Below are 19,128 nucleotides of genomic sequence, written 5' to 3'. Positions count from 1 at the left end.
GGCACCGTGCCTCTTAGCAACATGTGGAAGTGCTATGCAATCGTACTGCAGCATTAAATCAAAAAACTTAACATCAGTATAATTGTGGAGGTTTGCATAGGCACCAGTGTTGTGGAGGGGAAGCAGACAAACAGAGCAGCAGCAGCAGCCCTGACACATGGCCCACATTCACAGCCACCTCCCACGTCACTGTGCTCCTCTGAGAAAAAGCCCCTTTTGTTTTCCAGTGCAGGGAGGGAGAAAGGTCTCTAGGGTGAACCGCCGCTCAGCTCCACCACTCCACCCGCCATGAAAAAAAGAAAAACGGGGAACGGACTTCCCACCCCTGCCTGGCGTCCTCTCTACTCCCTCCCCGCTTCAGCACACAAACACAGGCTCATCAGTAGTACCACTACTACGGTCGGGATTGTCTTTTCCTGCTACTTAATTGGGTCAGTCTGCATTGTTGCATTAAAGACGTCTCCAACAATGACCTTGCTGTTAATGCATGTGCTCGGCTAATAGCAGTAGTGGAATTCTCTTTCAGATTCTGTACTTTAAAAAAAAAAGTAGCATTACCACAGTGAAATCCTGCATTCATAATATATGTAAGTAAAAGACTGCAAGTTTCATCAGTAAGATTTACTTACAAGTATCAAAGGTGAAAGTATTATGTTATTATTGCAGATGCATTAACATGTAAGCATGTGTTTGGTAGTTGAATCTGCTATAGTATACAACAACGCTCTCAGAACAATATTTGCCTCTGAGATGGAGTTTAAGTAGCATAAAATTGAAGTTCTCGAGTAAAGAAGTAATACGGAACAGCCAAAAACTTGAAGTATTGGTTAATTACATTATATTCAACCACTAGCTAATACAGGGATTCACGATAATCCCTACCCTGTACATAAAAGTGTGTTCAGAAGCCTTGGTGTATTCATAGGAATTTGTGCTACCTAGAGAGCAAATTTGCATCTGTTCACGCCAACTTGCACCTGTCCTTTGTGCCTTTATGTGCCCCATCCAACTTCACATCGCTTCACATTCGGTCTGAACGCACACATCATTTTATGAATGTTTTGTGAATGCTGAAATAACGTGATTACAAGTGACACATTTAAAACTGTGTTTTATTTGTATAGAAATATGCTCATGTTTTACATACCTTTGTAGTTACAAATCGTAAAAAGAAAGAATATTAACCCTATTAGCCTCACAAAGTTTCTCTCACACAAACGGGAGCATAGATCTCATAGAGAAGCTGGATGTTACTGTGTGAAATGTTAAGCTCTTCAATATACTTTACATGTTGTGTGTGTGTGTGCAGCTTGTTGCTCAGTAAGAGTGAAAGGGGCTTTACTAACAGTAGCTCTTAAAGTAGTCTTCATTTCTGTCCATGTACTATTTAAGCACGTCAGCGGAATGGACACTTTCTAGTGCAGAGAATTTATACAAACCTGCTGTCAATTCTCTCCAAATGTAGTACAATGAAGGTGATCAGGGTTACAGAGAAATCTAAAAGACCCCAGTCTCTGAGCCAACTCTAATATCATTCTTATATTTATCAGTTCTATTATTTCCACCCGAATCTGTCCTCCCCGACTTCCTTGTTCTCCTGAGACACAGTTGAGATAATGCACAGTGTGGGTTTAGCTTCTAACTACACAAAACCTCCAAAAATGAGTGTTCAGCCCACAAAGCTGCTGCTCAATCTCTCCTTTAGGAAAAAAACAAAAAACAAATGCTGAAACGCTTACTACATTAGCTTGCCACTTGCTTTGTCCTTAAGACTTATCAGTACTGTGTACTGTACCACCTGGTGATAAACTTTCAGTCCCCTAAATTAGCGTCCCCCGGGAGGAAGACGGTCCAGCTCAGTTCCTCTCAATTTGCTCAATGTCGAGCTCGCCTCCAAGCTGATACACGTCCTTCCTCATGCTACACAGCCCCGCCCACAGAGGCTCATTGTCCTTCCCATTGGTCGTCCCTGGCATCCAGTCCACCTCCTCGATGGCGGCGTCTGACGGCACGTTCTCGCCTTCTTTGGTCTGAGGCTGAACGTCCAGGTCACGTTCATTTGCCGACGAGTCGTCAGTGTCACACTGCGCGGTGCTCCTGAGAGGGGGGAGGGCCTGGCTTGATGCATAGCGGTCTTCTCCTGTGATTCCAGGGCAGCTAAGGCTGTGGAAATTCCGAAGTTTCTGTGGAAGTACAGAAAAATCCTTTTTTCTTTAGAAGCATACATTTATGTTCTCTAGGAAACAAGCATAAACTTAAACAAGAATGTGAAATCTTTCGTCTGGTAGGAGTCCATGGTGATGGCATATTTGGTGAGGAAATCATGAACATTTCCTTAATGTTGGAGTATGACCCATGTCCTAGCTAGGGCACAAAGAAAACTAAAAAGGCATACAGCCATTCTATGAAAACAATGCCTCTGCTGTACTTATACAGCATGTGGGTGAGTCAGTGAGCTCAGAGCTGGACACTGGGCAACAACCACTAGAATATTAAAAAAGTAAGATTTGAAGGGTATAAATTTAGCCTGAATTACATACTGGAGCAACTTGTAGTTGGACGAGTGAGGCTATGCAATCTGAGGTCCAACATGAACCCTGACAGCCAGTGTCCAGATACCCAGAGGGTAGACATCACTCATGTCGGCCTTTGACTCTGCTGGCCTTTTACTAGAACTGCACAATGAACACATACATCTGGGAAACCCAGAAACCTCCTTAGGCAAATCCACATGTGCCAGCGCTGCTGCAGGCAGGTCCTGTGACAGCTGTGCGTGCTGGACTGGAAGGCTTTATGACAAAGGCTTATCCAATCTGTACAGCTAATGTGGAGAGGGCAGGACAGCTGCCTCATGCCTGACCACTACGGTGTTAGGCCAGAAGGACACAGGAGAATAGGGCCTCTGTGAAACCTCCTGTCCCTTGTGTGCTTATGCAATACCTCACAAGCCAGTGGGACTGAGACTGTTGGGGATGCAGGTCACAGACACGCGTGTGAACTACGGCTACAAATAATGGATCCTCCGAGAGCACAGAGTATTGTTGTCTACCTTCTGATTTTCCCTAAAAAAATAGTCAAAAGCCAAAAGGGGATTCAGTTTATAATGATATAAGAAAGGGTGAAATGTAAAGTTGTGATCCATGTCTTTGACCCAACAGCAGTGAGAAAGGTCTACAGATCAAACAGGGCCCTGCTGTTTTTCTTGGCTCTGGTCAAGCCGGGTACATTTGTCAGCCAGTGTCACATTGCAGCCTTCTGCTTTAGCACTTCAGTCTCAGCCGTCAGATTTCTGGCCCAGGCCATGGGACCAAACTGATAAGGCAATGAGTGGTCTGGACTACATAGCAAAACAGTGCCGACATTAATTAAACTAAGTACAGCTCTAACTTAGAACAGACGAGGTTGTTCTGCAGATGAAGAGTTTCAGGCAGAGAAAATCTTCTTCACACAAATTAGTGCACCCCATTACAATGAGGGTCATGAATAAGTGCTGCCGGTGTCCAGTTTGTCTGCTACTATCACCCCACCCCCCACCCCTGTCTCTGAATGAAATGGAGAAGAGCGCAGACTCCTCATCCATACTGACCTTGACTCTCCGTCAATACAAGCTGATCAATAGCTCATGAGGCTCGGTTGTGGCAGCGATGCACCCACTGAGCTGAATTTACAGAAATCAATATCTCTTTACCCAACATGTATCTCCCCTGTGCAACGATCTATAACCTAACACAGCTGCTCTACTTCCTGACATTCATGGAGGGTAGCAGTTTCTCCCTGGGTAAGTTACACTGCTGTGGCGTGTGGATTAGAGAGGACATTTTAGTAAGTAATCTTTGAATAGTAAGGTGACTTTGAGTACTGATAGGGTGACGTGTGAAGCTGAAGTTGAGTTCCAAGCAAGTTTGGTCTATCATCACAAGTGGACATCTTTTCCATTTTGATATCCTGAATCTTCGCAGCTAAATACGTCAATCAGTGTATATTTCAATTAATCAAATTATCGTTTTGTCTATAAAAAAAACAATTGCCCGTCACCAGAGCCCAAGGTGACATCATTTGTCAGCAGCTTGTTTTGTCCAGCCAATAGTCCAAAAAACAAGAATATTCAATTTACAATCATAGAAACTAAGTAAAGAAGCAAATCTTCACATTTGAGAAGCTGTAACTGGCAACGGTGTGGCATCATTGTTTGATAAATGGCTGAAAACAATTAAGAGATCGGTCGATTGACTTATCAGCACTACCTCTGGGACTGGTTGCATAACTGGGCAAAAAAAGTTTAAAAAATATATCTTAAAAAAAGATATGATGCAATAAAACACAGCAGTCCCTTTTAATAGAGGAACAGCGAACACAATGCACAAACAGCAGGAAGGATCTAATGCTAACAATCTCAGCACCCTGATGTTCCTTTGTGAAAATATTGTTAGTTGCCTCGCCTAAGGCTCTTTTCTCCACGCTGACCTCGTCCTTGTTTGGAGCGTGTGTGGCGTCTGCTTGTCGTGTCACAGCAGCGCTGTTGTTAAGACTCTGCTGAACTCTGAGGGACTTTCTCAGAGGGGCCAAGTCCAGCTCTGTGTTTATGATCCAGTCGGTGTACGTGTGAAACCTAACTGTGTGTGTGTGTGTGTGTGTGTGTGTGTGTGTGTGTGTGTGTGTGTGTGTGTGTGTGTGTGTGTGTGTGTGTGTGTGTGTGTGTGTGTGTGTGTGTGTGTGTGCGCGCTTGTGGGGCAAAGATACTGCCAGGATGTACTGATGGAACAGATCGTCTGTTCTGACTTCAGAAATGGATCAGTTCAAGCCATTGGTTTCATAAGATCATCTCTTTTATGAATACAAACTCATCTGATCATCTAAATGACCTCTTCAATTCCTGCTGTGATCAAAGTATTTTTATCCAGTAAACCTCTACTAAAAAGGCCATTCTGTGCTACGTTGCGCTCCATTCTGCAAGTGCAAATACACAACCACATAATGGAATGTGACCCAGAACCTGTCTGCATGAATGAACGATCGCCTTCATTTAATGACAGTGCCTGCAGAAACACTTTGAGGTGTGCTGAGGGAGAACAGACACAATAGCGTGACCTTAGTTGGAAGTGTTTGTTTATCCAACATGGAAGGAGTAAGTTGCCAAACCAGCGTTGTATAACTAGCTAATGTTAGTGATACTGATGGTCCTAGCAGAGCTTCCAGCTGGCATGACTATTTCCTGAGGGTCTTGTCTCATGCTCTTGACAGTTTAGAGCACATAAGAGGGCTGTGGTGAGTTCAACCAATAAATAAATTGCACATAAAATAACACTGGAAATTGCCTCTGATAAAATATTGCTCAGATGCAATACTAAATATACATTTTAACAGTGTATATTAAGCACCAATTGATGTTAAACAGGATACAAACTCCTTAGATCCTAAGAACCTACTGGCAGAGATTGGAGTATTTAATCAAGAGTGTATTGTCCTGATTAAATATGATACAAAGCATTTTATTTTTCTGTGTGATTTATTTTTACACCAACCTGGGTCATCTTGGCCAGGTCCAGAGAAGGCCTCTGTTTCTGTGTGTCAGCTGGTCTTCTGCGCTTCACACCGGTCTTTTTGTCGTTGAGGACGCACGGCTGTGAGCGACTACGGGCAAGACCCCCTGGTCCACCACGGCGCTCCAGCTCTGGTGTGGAGTCAGGGGAGGTGGGCGGCGAGGGTCCACGAGGCTCAGGGAGGCAGATCTGTTCGTGAGAGAGGTAGAGGGGCTGTGCTGAGGGCTTAGAGGACAGGATCATGGGGGACGTGGGCGTCAGACCGGTGAAGGCAGAGGGGCAGGGGATATGCTGGGAGAAGCAGGGCAGCTCCAGGGTGTTGGAGCGGGCGGGCAGGCTGAAGCTGGAGCTGCGCTGCATGGCCGGGAAGCCGAGCTGCGCGTTCCCAACCCCGCCGCGCTGGACGCTGCCCCCACTGTGGCACCTTCTCTTCTCCACCGTTGTCCACACCCGAGAGCCCTGAGGGCGCCAGGTAGACCGGCAACTACCGAGCTCATCTGAGCAAGAAAGGGACCGGCACTGCCGCTTGCTAGGAGGTGCGGTGGAGTGCGACGACGCAGCCTCAGTCAGACTGAGGTCATGCAACAAGCTGGTGATTGTGGTCGAAGTGGAGCCAACATCCCAATCCCAGTGGGCAGAACTCTTGTGCACCTCAGGCAGGACGTCCCACAGGCTCTCCAGGCTGGTCCCAACTGGCCTCTGCTGTATGGCACAGCTGTGACCCAACTTATGCCACCGGCTTGTCTCTGCAACAAAAGACCAGAATCATTTAAATTAAACAACCTTTAAATGACAAGATTACAATATTGATAGGCTTAGTTGCACACCAAGACCAAGAATGTTGCCATATCAGAACTGAAATTGTCATAAATGGTTTAAGAATTTTAAGAAACAGGTTTAAAAAACAGTAGACAGTAGATCTTGAAGTAACTCTGCAGCTCTGGTATAAACTTGTAAAATCTCCCAGCTTTTCACACTTTATTTTTCATCATTAGTGACATCATCATCACTGCTTGAGGGCTGCATTTTATTTCAGCATCAGATTCAGTGCGCAGGGTTTCTATACAAGTTTTTGGAATAAATTAAAAATCTGAATAGAAATTGAGACCTGATGTGCAAAGTCCTTTATAAGAACAAAACCGAGAATCACTTTAGGCATTACACTCTTAGACAAAACTCTACTAAAATCTATTTTAGTGCCAAGGTTGTACAATTAAGTCAAGTTTGGCAATCTCAATATGGACATCCATGAAACTGCCCCAGTCTGGGTCAGCGCGTCAGCCCCAGCATGTGTACTTTGTATTGACACCACTCGCTGCTTCGTGTAATTGGCACTAAAAATAAATCCCCTCCTCCAAGCACTGCTTTAGTGTCACAGTCTGTAATCACAGCTAATTGGGAAAGGGAGTGGAGCTCAATGTCTGACTCAATATCAAACCTTGTCTCTGCTGGAGCAAGGCGTGATAAAATGTCAATAACCCATCATAAACATTTTAACCAAAGCTTATCATTGTGTTAGTTTGTTGAGATTGGCTAGCTTGCCATTACTGATCGGCTCTGCGCCAGTCAGCATCATAGCTACCATGCCCAGAAAGCACCTGTTATTCCCACAACAGAAATTCTCTGAAATGCTGAATGGGTCAGCCAACTGAACTGGTCAATCTACTTTGAGTCAGATACTAAACACTCCTGGTATGCTAAAGGTCTATTCTTCTTAACTGGAGATAAAATCCCAAAATACAATCTACAGTACACACACAGGAGAAAGAACAAAGGCCAGTGTTAACAACACCTACTGGTATTGCTGTGTTGTCTGCCAGTGTTACAAAATGCCAAGTTACTGCAGGAACAGAATACCACTTCATCTTGCAATACAAATGCTGTAAAAGGCTCCTACTCATAAGGCTGGTTAAACTAAGGATATAGGGTTTTGTATTCATAACCAAATTTTCAACTAGGGGACAACAATGTCCACAGCTTTAAAGCATGCAGGAGTGCCATGAGATCCCTGCAAATGATAAGCCACTATCACATAGTCATTCACGCACATTCATCTGGGCAGAAACACCTGTCAGACATTTTTCACATAAAGCCGTGTGACTGTCAACCAGATGCAGCAGAGACTGGCTTGCTGCCATTCTGCCAATAATTTCTCAGAAATGTTACAATACGACAAGCCCCCTGCAAACCACTGCTGGCACTAAATACCTGACATTTTCTGGCCACTACAAGCTGCTGAGGGCCGTTGTAAGTACATATTTACTTGTCATATCCAGTTTGTGATGGGGAACAAGTCACATTGACTGACAACAGTGGCCCAAAAAAGAATAAATATGGTGCAAGTCTGGAAGAAATGATGAAATTACGTGAGAGATGTTGCTATTATGTATGATTTATAAAAGTTAGTAATTCCTTAGTATATCTGGTGCTGTAGGGCCATTGTGAACAATTGTATGGCAATAATGGATAGGAAGTTGCATTAATGTGCTGACTAAATTTCTACAAAATTTACTATTACTAAATTACTACTTTGGGGATTTGCTACTGAAATTGTCCATATCACCCTTAGAGGTGTGAATGTGTATATTAATAAGAATGATGGCAGACTCTTACCCATGAGTCCACAAGAGAAAAGTGCAGTCCCCTGGCTCATGGTCTGTGCCTGGAACTGCAAAAAAGATTCACTGTCAGCTTGTCAGAAACCAGAAAGTCACATAAATAGATTTGTTTAAAATGTACAGGAGGTTCTGGCAATAACAAGTCAATAAATGAACAACTTAAAATCAAAACCTACTGGAAGGTCAAATGTGTGTGTATAATTGTCATAGCACTTTTTTTTTTGCTGCTGAAAGACTAAGTGTGACTTATCAACGGAGGGAGTTCCACCATAAATGCCTCTGATTGACACACAGTCTTGGAGCATTATGACTTCATTTCACATGGCTGGAGGGCAAAATCAGTCCACATTAGTTGGGGAATTTTCTCACTCTGTGCTGGCAGAAATAGGGTTTCTACTGCATGGATGCTGATTAGAGAATGAGTCAGAGTTGCTCAGCCTAGTGGAACTAAAATTCTCCATTGTCATTTTGAGTGAAGTAAATGGAACACGGGGGATTCAAAAACAGATGACAAACACCCCGGTGATAACAGTTGACAGCTCTTATGATGCAATTATTAGTAATTCTAACAAAAACATTCCTTATTCCCAATCTTCCAACATCCAAATATTTCTTTTGACATCACTTCCTGACTTTCAGTAAGGCAACACTTGAATTTTCCAACAGATTTGACACGGGGGAAGCTAAAAGTCAAATTTAAGCTCTGAATAAAATTGACAAAATAAGACATTATAATGTAAAGCCATAAAACAGCTGTGAGCGATTAGTGGACGACAACAATTTCCTGATTTATAGCAGCACCTTGTCGCGTCTTCCACCTTGACAAGAGCAGTTGAGGCCTGATGGCAAGGCTACATACAAACAAGATGACAAATTCCACACAGAACAAATGAACAAACAAGTAGAAATTGACATCTCACCGGGCCCAAATCTGTACTTTTGGATGCTACATCATCGGCGCCCTTCTTTTCCAGTGTTTTCTTGAAAATGATTACCATGGCAAAAAACATCCTTGTCCCAAGCCGTTCCAGTGAGGGCAAGAAAAAGTGGCGGCCATCTTGACGGGCATGGTGTGAGCCGGCTGGTTTCTCATAAGCTTAAGACAGCAGCCCTCAACTCCTTCAGGAATGTGCTTCACTCCTCGGCCCAAACCTGAGCAGACACAAAGATGAGCACAGGATTAGAATTCAGTACATTTCTGACATTCTTTCGACCATATAAGCAAAGAACAAGCTGGATCGGGAAGACCAGATCCCCTGGGTTTGAAGCTCTGAAACGCACCGTCAATGGAGGGCAAACCCAATGCTCTCTTACGGTACAACTGAAAATGTATCTTTTTCAGTATCAAACATTACTTCAGAGGTTGCTCTGAAAAGTGAGTAGCTTCCTTCTTCGTGGAGGATGTCAGCTGGCTTTACAGCCGTTACAATGGATTCCAATTGTAACACAAAGTCATAGCAACCAAAAAACAAAAAAAAGGTATCCAACCGTCCATAGAAACTTTTCAAATCACTTCTACAGCATAATCTACATCTGTCTTGAATCGGTATGCTCAGTATTAGAGCTGCAACGATTAATCGATTAGTTGTCTACTTTTAAATTAATTGGCAACTATTTTGATAATCGATTAGTCGGTTTGAGTATTTTTTTTAAGACAAAAGTAAAAATTCTTTGATTCCACCTTGTTTAATGTGAATATGTTCTAGTTTCTTCTCTCCTCTGTGACAGTAAACCAAACATGTTTGAGTTGTGGACAAAACAAGACATTTGAGTTTGGGAAACACTGATCCATATTTTTCACCATTTTCTGACATTTTATAGACCAAACAACTAATCGATTAATCGAGAAAATAATCAACAGATTAATCGACTATGAAAATAATTGTTAGTTGCAGCCCTACTCAGTATGCTTCAAACAATAGTTACTTTGGCAATAAATTGCTAAATGCGCAAGTTTTTGACACTACGAGGAGGCGAGAACACTACCACGTACATCTTTATCTATGTTGTGGAGAAACTGTTGTGAAGTGAATTATGCTGCAGAAGTGGACGGAGACATTTCCATCCAATTTTTACAATTGTCAATGCAAGATGTTCACAGCTAGCGTCCTCCATTAAGGAGCGAGTTACAAACTTTTCAAAGCCACCTTTCAAGCAGGCATTGAGAATTTTACATCAAAAGATTTTTGGTGCAGTATTCATTGAACACATTGAACCTTGAAGCTCATCTCACACACATTCAGAGCATAGAACACTCAATTGTTTGGAATCCGAAGTTACTGTAATTCTCCACAACAACACTCTTACAAACTTGTTAACAAAGTGAAAATTCAAGGGATGTTCGTGGTTTGACAAGCTCCTTTCATTCTCAAGTGAGCAAGCAACAATTCCAGCAAACACTGGCTTTGATTCGCAAGGGCGTCGCCTGTGTTGCCATATGTGGTAGTTTCTGAATTGAAATTACACTTCATTTTCACTTCCATGTTTTCTCTGCAGTGTCACCAAAATTGGAACTTTATACCTTGTTTTGTTCTTGCCTGTCAATGTGGAGGATTATCAGTCAATCGGAGAGAGCGAGTTTCCTCAAAGTGTTCCACACTGGAGCACACAGAGAGGAATAGAGCAAAGTCAAAGTTGTGTAATTGAATCCTCAGAGGCTGTCTGGGAATAGCTGACCTTGCGGTTATCAAAACAACCCTCTTCACATTAGTGCTGCACCATGGTTACAGTAAGCAGCTGATTAGCCACAGATGTAAATCTATATAATCATCACAGAGGATTTTTACTACGACTAGATCAGGTCCACTTGAGGCAAGATCAGGTAGGTGATTAAAACAAAGTGCAGTGGACACAAGATGGTCGAATGATGAATGAGAGTGTCTGTTTAAATGACAGATCGGCTCTGTGCAGAAGATGAGATACCGTGGGAAACAAAAGAGGGAGGCGACATCAGAGGTTGCGGGTGTTGGGTGGAGTGTGTGTGAATACAGGGGAGGCAGCATCACAAGACCCTGAGGGAGCTGACATACTGGAGGTGGTGGTTGCATTCAGCATATGATTTCCATTACTAACACTTATCACGCCAGGAAAACAACTTTAACACACGGATGTTTTTAGCAGCGTTCTACGAGGAGATTGACACGGTTCAAGGGTGTCTGGCAGCTTTAACTTGTTGTGTGAATAGAAAAGAACAGATCAAAGCTCGGAGCTGGAGTAAGTCAGGCCAGCTTATACTGTGCGTGACCAGTAACCACACAGATCTGTGTTTCACAGCAGAAATAACTGGGGATGTGCTAGGTTAGAGGAAACCGTTGTTTATAGATTACCATTATTGGCAAGAAATTACTAAGAAATGAAAGTGGCAAAGGCAAGAAAAGCTCTTTAACATGATGTTCACCCACACAAAAAGGATAATAAATTATGTAATTTTCTTCTCTAGAAAAATGGAAAAAGTCTGACTGCAGCCTGACACTCTGGACTCTAAACTGTAAACAACATCCATTACTGTTGGTTACAGAGAATCGCCACAATTTATCATCTTTCCCATGCTCAGGCATTACGTTTTTATCCCATAAATCTGAGCTGAGTGCTTTAAATGGGCGAGGTTTATAACATAATTATAAACATTCCTCAGCTCCATGACATACATTGAACACACAATTATAAAAGCCTAACCTAGCCCCACATCCTTTGAAAACCTTTCAAACTTATGACAGTTTGTGAATAAAAAACATGTTGAGAAGTGCTGGCAAATGGCTGCCTGTCTGCTTTTTCTTGTACAGACCAAGCTTACTGAGGCATGATTTCCCGTGCTTACTGGATACACCCAATGCACGCACCTTATATTGAGTGCACCTTGTGTTCAAAGATGCAGATGAAGCTTTAATCTGTTAAATGAGGTATCTAAAATTTCTGCCCAAGGGGTGCCACTATCCTTCTTACGTCACAACCCGTATCACCTCCATAACGATGCTGCCATTATCTGGAATCAGTTGGAGTCTCAATGCTTCTGCAGGCCGATAGCTTTTTATCTGGGTTCTTGCAGCAACAACCATGACAACTGAGAAGTCTAATCTCTGAGAAGGGGAAGAACGTCGCAGGACGTTCTCCTCAGATGAGGCTTTTCATCACACGCAAACAGGTCTGCAGTGACAGCGGCCTTCCTAAATTACAACAATAACGCTGCCTTGAATAAGTTGATCAGACACCACACTTCCTTTGTGGTCACCACGAGCCTTTCAACCATCGCTACTTTAGCGTGTCAGAAATCGCAAGCTATCATGCGGCCTAAATGAGCGATAGATAGGACAGGAGAGGAAACCACAGAGCAGATTGGGTGGAGTATAAAGCGGAGGCCTGCTTTAGAGTCAGCTAAATTTTCAAAAGCCTGAAAGACCGACCCTGGTTTATTTTCTATGTAAGATCAGACACAAGAGTACTATATTGTAAATTACATTTTTCTAAAACTCACATATCGCAGCCAAGTCCAGAAAGACTACAAACTAGCTTAATCATTACAATAGGCATCTAAACTGTAGTTACCCATAAATCAGAGCAGCTTTTCCATACATTGCATGGACTGTAATCCCATAGGTTAGGCCTAAATTACATAAGGATTTGGCAGCTTTGTGTCTGAATGTGTCTGTTTGAATCATTGTTGTACCTTGTATAGGCTACTTATAATGTAGTTTTAAAATTATTACATAAGCTTAACATTTTTAATTAAGCTTTCATGTGCGTAAAACTGATAGAAAAAGGCTTAAATGGTATGTTGAATTCTCAGACATCCTTCTTTTACATTCCTGCATGCATGGCAGTCGGATCTGTGTCCTGTTCTCAACAATCCCAGGATTGTGGCTGTCTCAGTAATCCGAGCATCTGCTGAGCACCTGAAACGCCCCGACTTGAAACCGAACTGAGGGATTTGTGATGCTCTTCATCGTCACACCACTTGTGAAAGGAATGCTGGGTAAAAGTGTCCCCTTCCACAGAAAGATTCCCTGGGGAAAAATCTGCATGTTCCTCAAAAGCTTGTTTCCCCGAGCTATTGGCACTAGTGGCCTACTTCTTTGCATGGCTTGCACAGGATCCATATTTGGACTCACATTTGAGCAGTTCTGTGTATGTCATAATGGTGGGTGTGTTTACAGGGCATGTAATAGACGGCACATAGACATGCAGGGCTCATGAAGACCGGTTAATCAAATGACAAATTGGCAAACCAGTTCTGCTTTTTCTGCAGCACCGTGCCTTATTTTCACTGTGAAAATTCAAGGTTTTTGAAACCCAAAACTTTCATTGTTGGTGTTGTCATTAATTATATGCCACAAAAGGCAGGTGCCAACAAGTTTTGCCACGGCTGACTGACTGAAAAGAAATGTATGATACTCATTGTAAGGTGGAGGCTAGCCCACAGCTGTCCGCGTGTTCACAGACATTAGGCTATGTCAAACAGGAGGCACACTCTACATTTAAAGCAGTGAGTGAATAGTCAGAAATGAGCATGGCTGGGAGGCTTCAATAGTAGTTATCAGGCTCCGTTGAGGGCCTGGGGTGCAGCCAAGGTCTCACAAGCATGCAGCTGCCCACTTACCATAAACACAAAGGCTCAGCATGGTTATGCATGGCAGCCAAGGAAGCCTACATTTTAAAGCAGGCCTGCTGTTTAATCATCTCCTACATAATCACTTGCACTGTATACATTTGTCCAGAACAAGAGCTTTGTTGAGGTCTGTAATCGAGGCTTTCGGCCAACGTGTTCACGTCACAGAGAAATCGTGTCCACTTGAATGCTAAAGCTAACAAAGTCTCTTAATTACAAAGGGTTGAAGACACAACACTCCTCTACTCCCACAGCAGAATAACACTGCATGTTAATAGACCCAAATAAGAATAAGTCACATCCAGTGGATACAGCCCTATTAACCTTCAACCAAATTTTAGAGTGGAGAGGAAAGGGCACTCTTCAGTTTTACATGCAGGAATTTATCCATCCCCCACACTGCATTTCCACTGACCATATATACATTAAACCTGAAAGGGAACTAAATGGTTGGAACAATGTCATAACAGTGACATTATGATACACAGGCTCTTAGAGAGCCTTGAAACTGTGTCTAAATATGTTCAGTGATATGGACAAGGAAAGAGGAATCATCTGCAAGCTCTGATAGGCAGTCTCTTTTGTACTTGAGTTAAAACTGTTCAACAGTTTTTAAGATGAGCTTGCCAGCCCTCCAGGTGGATGCCTCTCAGTTTCAAAAAGAAAAGGCCCTGAAAACGGAGCTTGTCCAAGTAACCAGCACAAATAACCCCTTTTCCAAAATCCCTCATGAAAGGGAAATGAGTTTGGCAAAGAAATTGGTGTGACGGGAGCTCACAGAATGTTACACGCAGGCTACAGAGCAAACAGGATTTTGAACTCGACAGAAAGGCCACAAGCAACTGATGATAAAATATGAAATGTACATATGCTCAAAAAGTGAAATGACACATCTGTACTTGTACTTTTCTCTTTTTAATTTATAATGTATGTATGTTCAAGCCACTTAGGAACGTTAGCAGTCATAATCATGGCCATGGGACACTGAGAAGTTCAGGTTAAACAAGCTCTAGTGTTTATGATCCCACAGAGCACTTACGTTGCAGAATCGGTTGGATTGTATGTCAGCCAGTTCAGTCTTTATACCTGAGGCTATAGTAAAGATAAGGAAATAACATTCCACTGCAACGGCACAACATGTATACACGTAAAAGGGTCTGAGAGAGATCCAAATAACATAGCCACCAAATGTTGCGTCAGATATAAAAGCATCCACCCAGTGGCTTATTAAATAGTTATAATAAAAAAATAAAAAAGTCTTAGACAATACTGACCTATCTTGCTATGTGTGCCATTCATGAGTGAAAACTCAGTTTGAGATCAGAATGTTTGTGCTCAAAGCCAATTCACATAAAATGCTTCCAATGAGCATCTCTTTGCAAACTTCATGGAGCACATTAGTCACTTTGTCAAATAGCTAATCTTATTGAGTTTATTGTCAGATGTCAGACAAGCCGAGCATACTTTCTGAGCTGAAATCAACAAGATGAATGGATGTACTGGCAAGAACACTGGTAGTTACCAGGGATCATTTTAAGACTCTGCATATGGACATGTCTGAGCTTCACAACCTTATTAACACTTATTTTATTATCCTTCCCTAAAACATTGCATCACATTGTGCCGTTCACAATGCATATATAATAATATAGTATTAAAATGAAGAAAGAACCGATAAAATCAGTTTGAGCTGCATTTTTGTGAGTAATACCCCAGACAAGACAAAAGGGACAAAGCTATGGCAGTACATAGAGAAAAGTTGCTAAGCTAATTAAATTTGTTAAATTTCCACACAAAAGAAAAGACTACCTTGTTACTGGCCACTTTTAATTAAATTTGTCAACATAAAAATCACCATTCATGCGAATCACACACTATCAAAACACAAGGGAGCACCATACTTAATGAACTAGCTTACATTTCCTAAGTTAGCTAGCACAGAAACTTTATTATTTGAACAAAAAGTACCACTCACAAGCATCACGGTGAGCGCCTTTTATCCCCAACAACACCGGGCAACGGGTTAGTTTCGCTGGACCATGTTGAGTTTTGTTTTAGCAGAAAACCAGAACAAGGCGTCAGACAGGAAGCAAGGCGAGTAGTTCAATTCACGTCCTGCTCAAGGCAGCTCCTGCAAACTACAACATAGCCCCAGTGCACTACTGTCCAAGATTGCACGCTAATGAGCCTGTGACAACATACACGAGCAATACCACTTTTGACAGAGGAGAGGGGTGTCTGAAAAGTTATTTGTACCACTAAATCTTTCAGTTTGACGTTAATTATTCGGATTATTTGGCTTATTTAAACGTCGTGTCAAATTCAGCTGAAGCTTGTGGAGTTAGAAAGTAAAACATTAATCTAGTCAAGACTTTTTGTAACAATTTCGCCCCCGCTGTCGTAACTAGTGGACCGATCCACCTTGCAGTAATGAAAAGTAATCACAGTTTTGAGCTGTGCATATAGACAAGTCACTTTCAAAATATACAGTGGTGTAACATGATAACGTGCCATTTGTGTGTAATTTAAAAGAGTCAGATAGAGGGAAAAGAGGAAGATGTGTGATATATACACTATACCTACCTTGCTGCCCTCACAAAATTTGTTCCAGTATAATAGTCCTAAAATAAATATGTATTAAAACAGATGTTCTCCTTTCTGTGTACATATGATCCCCTGCACAATATATTACTATAATATCACTTAGGCCAGTGGCTCTGTCTAGCCACCAAAGTCCTTGTAATCTTTCGAATACTTTTAGCAATCCTGAATAGGTGAAGCCAGTATTTCATCCTTGACAGATAACAGCTTGTTCACATACAATATAACAGCTGTGTATTTGCTTACCTGTCTATATGTTTCAACACTATGTGTACATTGTGAGCAACTGACAGCAGGTGGCAAAAAAAAAAAAAACGTGTGAACTTGAAGCACCTTTTAAAATTGACATAAGTCAATTATACTATTATATATAAGCACTTCAAGTGGATATTATTGTAACGTCACCAAAAGCTGCACTAGTAGAAAGATCAAATATATTGTATTATTCCTATCACATCACATGCAGTAAGTTCATTTATTTTGTGGGGGCTGAAGTTAACACACTGGGCCTCAGAAGGGTGGGGAGCTGAAGCTCACCCCTGGTACACACTATTGTTAATCAAGGAGTAACATCTGTTGTGTGCCACTAATCTCCCCCAGACTGTCAGACTGCCCTCCTCAGTTTTAGACTGTCTGCCTTTTGTGTTAAAGGGCACCAAGGATTTGTCTCCACTACTGTAGGCTACAGTGTGGGGGTGACAAGTTGTTTTTACCCCTTCAGCAGTCTAAAAAGCAGGCAGTTTAGCAAAGAAATGCAGACGATGCATATTGTGTTGTGTAGCGCTAAAGGCACAGATGACTCTTTAGGAAACAGATGATCAAAACAGCTCATTATAAGAAGTACAAGTATTGCAATTCAACAAGTTTGGCAGTGTGTATTGTGACTGTCAGAACTATAGGGGGCAGTATCCACCAATCACAGTGCAACAACACTGAACAGAAGTGTTATAACTTCTATATGTTTGAGAAATAATAAGCCTTGATTTAGGTGTTTTTAGTCATTTCTCTTTGACTTTGTTAATGTAACTGTCGCTAGCATATGGTTAACAGTAAGGAAGTGAGCTTCCAACTCCCAGTACTGAGACCCCATGCAGAATGCTGTATGCCATCTGTGGTTCACACTGGCCTCAGACAGATGGCTAAAGGACTCCTGTTACAGAAGCCATCCCTGCTCAACTTTAATGATCAGTTAATCCTCTCCATTCCTGACAAAATTCCCTGTTTTATGATTTGAGTTTTTGTTCAGAATTTAAACAAATGCACTTTAAACATGTAACTCTGTTCATACTGTAGTTTCAAAGCAGAATTTTGGGTACACCTTTTCTATATGCAGTATTGGAGTTTGTTTGTCATTCCTAGAATCCGTAAGCTTTCTCTCAGTGAGCACAAATCACAAATACATCATCAACTCTTAAAAGATCCGTTTGGCCAAGAGGGTGATACTTGAGTGAAAGAAAAACACTGACACCACTTGTCAAAATGCAGAAGTACATGCATTTACAAGTTCACTTTTTGCTGCTTGTTATTTAAATTATTCTCTGTTGTTACTCAGTGGGGGACACTGTAACTACAGTCAGAACACAAAGAGAGCATATGGCTTTCATGGAACTCCATCTAAATTTCATTCCTTCTCATCTATCCTGCTAATCCTCGCCTATAAAGTTTATAGCCAAGTTAATTAAACTGGCACATCTCTGTGGGTTTGGATATCCCTTCTTAGAAGCTCTAAAGCAGTGTTTTTGCCAAAGCATGCACATTGCTTAAACCCCAACAGCATCTGAGAGAGGTGCAGCTGTTCTCCTATTAACGGTTCACGAGTGACTGTGTGAGTGAGGTATTTGGAAAAAGGGCTCACAACAGTTTTATTTTCAGTCATTGTGATTGTTATATATCCACAAGTCTTCATTCAAATGTTACCAAAATTGACAAAGACAGTCTCTGGATACTGGATCATGTTTCAAATGGTGTTCACATCAGTCAAACGATGAGTCCACACTGACATTCAGTTTCTTGCTGTAATTAGCACTGTATACAAAACATTTTCTATTTCGCCAAATGTTCGATTAAACCACCAAAAACAATACACCTGAAAACAGTAGAATTATTTTCTTAGAATTTTATCACCCACATTTTAAGCGTTTTAAGTCTAGATAGAAGAAACAAATACCCTAGTTTTACACGTGATGTCATTGCCTCAATTTGTGAGATGGTTGACTCCCCAGTGGCACAATCAGTACTTCACCTTCTCTGAAGATACAAAGATCCAGGGTTCCATGTCACAAAGTACTTGCCAATGTGGCAATTCATATGTGCCATGTTTTTGAGTGCTCATTGAGGTCGATCTATGGGAACACAATGTGTCACAGCTGGTAGCATGGCGTAGAGAGAACAACCTAGAGCCCAACCTAAACAATATGAGCAACCAGCAACCTAAGATGGGAGACACACTCACCTCATCAAGCAAGCTTACCAGAGGAGGTTCTTCCTCAGGGTTCCCTCTCAAGATGTATTTAATAATAATAATTTATACTTTTATTGATCCCCAGTGAGGATATTACATTTTTTTCACTCTTTTGGGGAAAGGCCTGAAATACACCCACATGCTAAGGTCCTATACATGCACAAATGGAGAGATGTCAGAGTGAGGGGGCTGCAACTGCTGGACAGGCGCCCCGAGCAGTTGGGGGTTCGGTGCCTTGCTCAAGAGCACCTTGGCAGTGCCCAGGAGGCAAACTGGCACCTCTCCAGCTAGCAGTCCACACTCCGT

At 42.0% G+C, this 19,128-nt stretch overlaps 1 protein-coding gene across 1 annotated transcript; it reads right to left on the bottom strand.

Moving 5' to 3' along the window:
- Positions 1–1,091: 1,091 nt before the first annotated feature.
- On the bottom strand, positions 1,092–15,925 carry fam53b (family with sequence similarity 53 member B). Its single transcript, XM_028568693.1, has 5 exons — positions 15,736–15,925; positions 9,079–9,310; positions 8,154–8,208; positions 5,523–6,286; positions 1,092–2,183 (listed from the first exon to the last, which is right to left on the bottom strand). The coding sequence occupies exons 2-5, from the start codon at positions 9,166–9,168 to the stop codon at positions 1,857–1,859; spliced, it is 1,236 nt and encodes a 411-aa protein (XP_028424494.1). The 5' UTR covers positions 9,169–9,310; positions 15,736–15,925; the 3' UTR covers positions 1,092–1,856.
- Between the last annotated feature and the right edge of the window lie 3,203 nt (positions 15,926–19,128).

The sequence above is a fragment of the Perca flavescens genome, chromosome 21 (genome assembly GCF_004354835.1).
Source record: "Perca flavescens isolate YP-PL-M2 chromosome 21, PFLA_1.0, whole genome shotgun sequence".
NCBI lineage: Eukaryota > Metazoa > Chordata > Actinopteri > Perciformes > Percidae > Perca > Perca flavescens.
Note: the sequence above shows the minus strand (reverse complement) of the source record. Positions and strands in the feature narration are given on the sequence as shown.